Genomic DNA, 4,321 nt, shown 5'->3' on the forward strand with positions numbered 1-4,321 from the left:
ATGGCCCAAGTTCAAGAAGCTTCCTTTCCCTCCCGCTGGATCTCAGAAGGTGAGGGAGGAACCTCGCTCGAGGAGGTGGCTGAGAAGGCGGAGGAAATGGAGGAGGAGGTACTGGGGGCTGCAAGGACGTATTCAGGCCAGGGAGCTGAGGAGATGAAGCTGGAGCCATCACAAAAACATAAGCCCGCACCTGAGGAAATCTTGACGTGGAGCTGGAGCTGCAGCTGCAGCTGCAGCGACGAGAAGGTGCTCCCTTCAACCGCCCCTCACTGTCACAGCAGCTCCCCGCCTCTTTGCCCTCGCCACAAGCCCTGCCCTCGGCCCCAGCCCCGGGCCCGCTTCTGAGGCCAGTCAGGGCCCTGGGCCCCACCCCTGCCTCCAGCCCATCCCTCCCCCTCCACCGCCGCCCAGCTCCCTGCCCTGGCTCAGATCTTGGCGTAGACCTCGGCCCGGGGCGAGGCCCCAGACTCAGCGAAGCTGTTCTGCTGTCCTATGCCGCTCTGGGGATCGAGGTGGCTTAGGGGACTGGTAGCTGGAGGTGGAGTTTGATCAGGGTCCCACAGGGTGCTCTCATGTGGAGGGCTTTAAAGTAGCTAAGAACTGGCAGAAAAACCTGCAGTTGATCTACCAGCGTTTCATTTGGAGTGGGACCCCGGAGACGGAGACTAGGAAATGTAAGGCAAAGTCATGCATCTGTCATGTATGTAGTACCCATATGAACAGACTCCACTCTTGTCTTTCCTGTGTCTTTTTTAGCTGCTTTACTGAGAAGCATATTCACAAACATGCAGAAACCAAACAGCACAATTTAGCTGTAGACACCTATCATGGGGTTATATATTGCTTTTTGTGTAAGGATTAGGTATATGACAAAGACATAGAACAGATTGCCAAAGAAACAAAAGAGAAAATTTTGAACTTCTTAGCTTCCACTTCACCAGATGTCTTTCAACAACAGTGTAGGACTTCAGGTATTGAAGAGAAGCAATCAACCTGTGAGTCAAAGGAACAGGAGCCAAAATTGGTGAAACCCAAGAAAAAGAGGAGAAAAAAGTCAGTCTGTACTGTAGGCCTGAGAGGGCTAATCAATCTTGGGAACACCTGTTTTACGAATTGTATTGTCCAGACACTTACGCATATTCCTCTACTGAAAGATTTCTTCCTCTCTGACAAGCACAGATGTGTAATGACAAACCCCAGCTTGTGTGTTGTCTGTGAAATGTCTTCACTTTTTCATGCTATGTACTCTGGGAGCTGAACTCCTCACATTCCCTATAAGTTACTGCACCTGATATGGATTCAGGCCGAACACTTAGCAGGGTACAGGCAGCAGGATGCCCATGAGTTCCTCATTGCAATATTAAATGTGCTTCATAGACACAGCAAAGATGATAGTTTTGGGCAGGAGAACAATAACCCCAACTGCTGTAACTGATCATAGACCAAATCTTTACAGGTGGCATGCAGTCAGATATCACATGTCAAGTTTTCCATACTGTCCACCACAATAGATCCATGCTGGTACATCAGTTTAGACTTTCCTGGCTCTTGTGCCACATTCAGTTCCCAGAGTCCAGAGAGGGTTAATGGCACAGTGAGGAGGGATGACTACATACCAGAAATTCCCTCACAGACTGCTTACAGTGGTTTACAAGGCCAGAGCATCTAGGAAGCAGTGCCAAAATCAAATGCAGTAGTTGCCAAAGCTATCAGGAATCTACCAAACAACTCACAATGAAGAAACTACCCTTTGTGGCCTGTTTTCCTCTCAAGTGGTTTGAATATGTAGGCAAACAGAGGTGAAAAATTAATACTTTTATCTCCTTTCCTTTGGAGATGGACATGACTCCATTTTTGGCCTCTACTAAAGAGAACAGAATGAAAGAAGACCAGCCAGCAATAGATTGTGCACCCATTGAGAATAAGTATTCCTTGTTTGTAGTGATTAATCACCATGAAACTTTGGAAAGTGGACACTATACCAGTTTCATCCGGCAGCAAAAAGACCAGTGGTTCAGCTGTGATGATGCTGTAATCACCAAGGCTACCATTGAGGACTTACTCTACAGTGAAGGGTATTTACTGTTCTATCACAAACAGGGTCTAGAGAAAGACTAGTCTTACCAGACCACTTACCAGAAAAAAAGTAAAAGAAATTAATAGGCAAGGATCCTGAAGTGACACACAAACCTACCTGAAATGGACAATGACAATACCCATACAAAAAGGAGCAAAAACCTACCTGGAATGGAGTATCTTGAAGTATCCCAACAGTATCCCAAAAACCTACCTGGAATGGACAATGACAACAGCCCCTAATGACAATTAGCATCTTGATATAAAGAACCAAATTTAACATGGCCTATGGGTCTGTAAGAGGAAAGAAAAAAAGAATATTAACTAATGACCATTCAGCCTTAAATGGGAGGGAGGGAGCAGAGGTTGAAAATGGTCCCATAAAGCATAATTAAATGAAAAGAATGCTTTAGGTGAGAAGAGTAGGAATAGAGATGTTCTGGCACTACTCTATGTCATTTGTTTCTATGAAAATACTGTGGGAAGTCAGGAAGTATTCCTTCAACAGCAAAAAGCCTCACAGTTGGTGTTCCAGCTGTCGTCAAGCAGTAAAATAGCTAAATAAAATAATATACAAATATATATATATATTTGTGTGTGTGTGTGTGTGTGCTACGCGGGCCTCTCACTGCCGTGGCCTCTCCCACTGCAGAGCACAGGCTCCGGACGCACAGGCTCAGTGGTCATGGTTCACGGGCCCAGCCGCTCCGTGGCACGTGGGATCCCCTCGGACTGGGGCACGAACCCACATCCCCTGCATAGGCAGGCGGACCCCCAACAACCACACCACCAGGGAAGCCCATAAAATAATATTTTAAAAGAAAATTTCAAAAGCTTTAAAAGAAAAGCATTTAAAAAGAAAAAAAATAATCTTAAAAAGAAAATGTTTTAAATGTTGAAAAATGTTTAAGTTAAATATTTTTTTGTGTGTGTGGTATGCGGGCCTCCCTCTGTTGTGGCCTCTCCCGTTGCGGAGCACAGGCTCCGGACGCGCAGGCCCAGCGGCCATGGCTCACGGGCCCAGCCGCTCCGCGGCATGTGGGATCCTCCCAGACCGGGGCGCGAACCCGGTTCCCCTGCATTGGCAGGCGGACGCACAACCACTGCGCCACCACGGAAGCCCCAAGTTAAATATTTTTTAAAGAAATGTTTTAAAAATTTAAAAGTTTTAAAATTTAAAACTCTAAAATTATTAAAGTAAAGCTTAAATGCAAAATTTAGAAATTCTTAGTTTAAAAAAGGTAAAATGGAGACAGAGAAGACGGTGGAAGAGTAAGACGCGGACATCACCTTCCTCCCCACAGATACATCAGAAAGACATCTACACGTGGAACTGCTCCTATAGAACACCCACTGAACGCTGGCAGAAGACCTCAGACCTCCCAAAAGGCAAGAAACTCCCCACGTACCTGGGTAGGGCAAAAGAAAAAAGAATAAACAGAGACAAAAGAATAGGGACGGGACATGCACCAGTGGGAGGGAGCTGTGAAGGAGGAAAGGTTTCCACACACTAGAAGCCCCTTCACGGGTGGAGACTGTGGGTGGCAGAGGGGGAAGCTTCAGAGCCATGGAGGAGAGCACAGTAACAGGGTGCTGAGGGCAAAGCGGAGAGATTCCCGCACAGAGGATCGGTGCCGACCGGCACTCACCAGCCCGAGAGGCTTGTCTGCTCACCCACAGGGACAGGCGGGGGCTGGAAGCTGAGGCTCAGGCTTCAGTCGGATCGCCGTGAGAGGTCTGGAGGCGCGAACACAGCCTGAAAGGGTTAGTGCACTATGGCTAGCCAGGAGGGAGTCCGGGAGAAGTTTGGAGCTGCTGAAGAGGCAAGGGACTTTTTCTTCCCCCTTTGCTTCCTGGTGTCCGAGGAGAGGGGATTAGGCACGCCTCTTAAAGGAGCTCCAGAGAAGGGCGTGGAGCTGCCGAAGAGACAAGAGAATTTTTCTTGCCTCTTTGTTTCCTGGTGCTCAAGGAGAAGGGATTAAGCGCGCTGCTTAAAGGAGCTCCGGAAACGGGTGTGAGCCGCGGCTATCAGCGCAGACACCAGAGATGGGCTTGAGACGCTAAGGCTGCTGCTGCAGCCACCAAGAAGCCTGTGTGCGAGCACAGGTCACTATCCACACCTCCCCTCCTGGGAGCCTGTGCAGCCCGCCACTGCCAGGGTCCCGGGATCCAGGGACAACTTCCCCGGGAGCATGCAAAGCGCGCATCAGCCTGGTGCAATGTCATGCCAGCCTCTGCCGCTGCA

The 4,321-nt window shown here is 48.6% G+C and overlaps 1 protein-coding gene across 1 annotated transcript; it reads left to right on the forward strand.

The window, feature by feature from the left end:
* USP51 (ubiquitin specific peptidase 51) lies at positions 1–2,118 on the forward strand. The gene is given in 5 exon segments (XM_024117395.1): positions 1–380; positions 382–1,430; positions 1,433–1,493; positions 1,495–1,625; positions 1,628–2,118. Coding segments are annotated over 5 exon segments (2,112 nt in total).
* Positions 2,119–4,321: the final 2,203 nt, after the last annotated feature.

This window comes from Physeter macrocephalus, chromosome 21 (genome assembly GCF_002837175.3).
Source record: "Physeter macrocephalus isolate SW-GA chromosome 21, ASM283717v5, whole genome shotgun sequence".
Classification (NCBI taxonomy): domain Eukaryota; kingdom Metazoa; phylum Chordata; class Mammalia; order Artiodactyla; family Physeteridae; genus Physeter; species Physeter macrocephalus.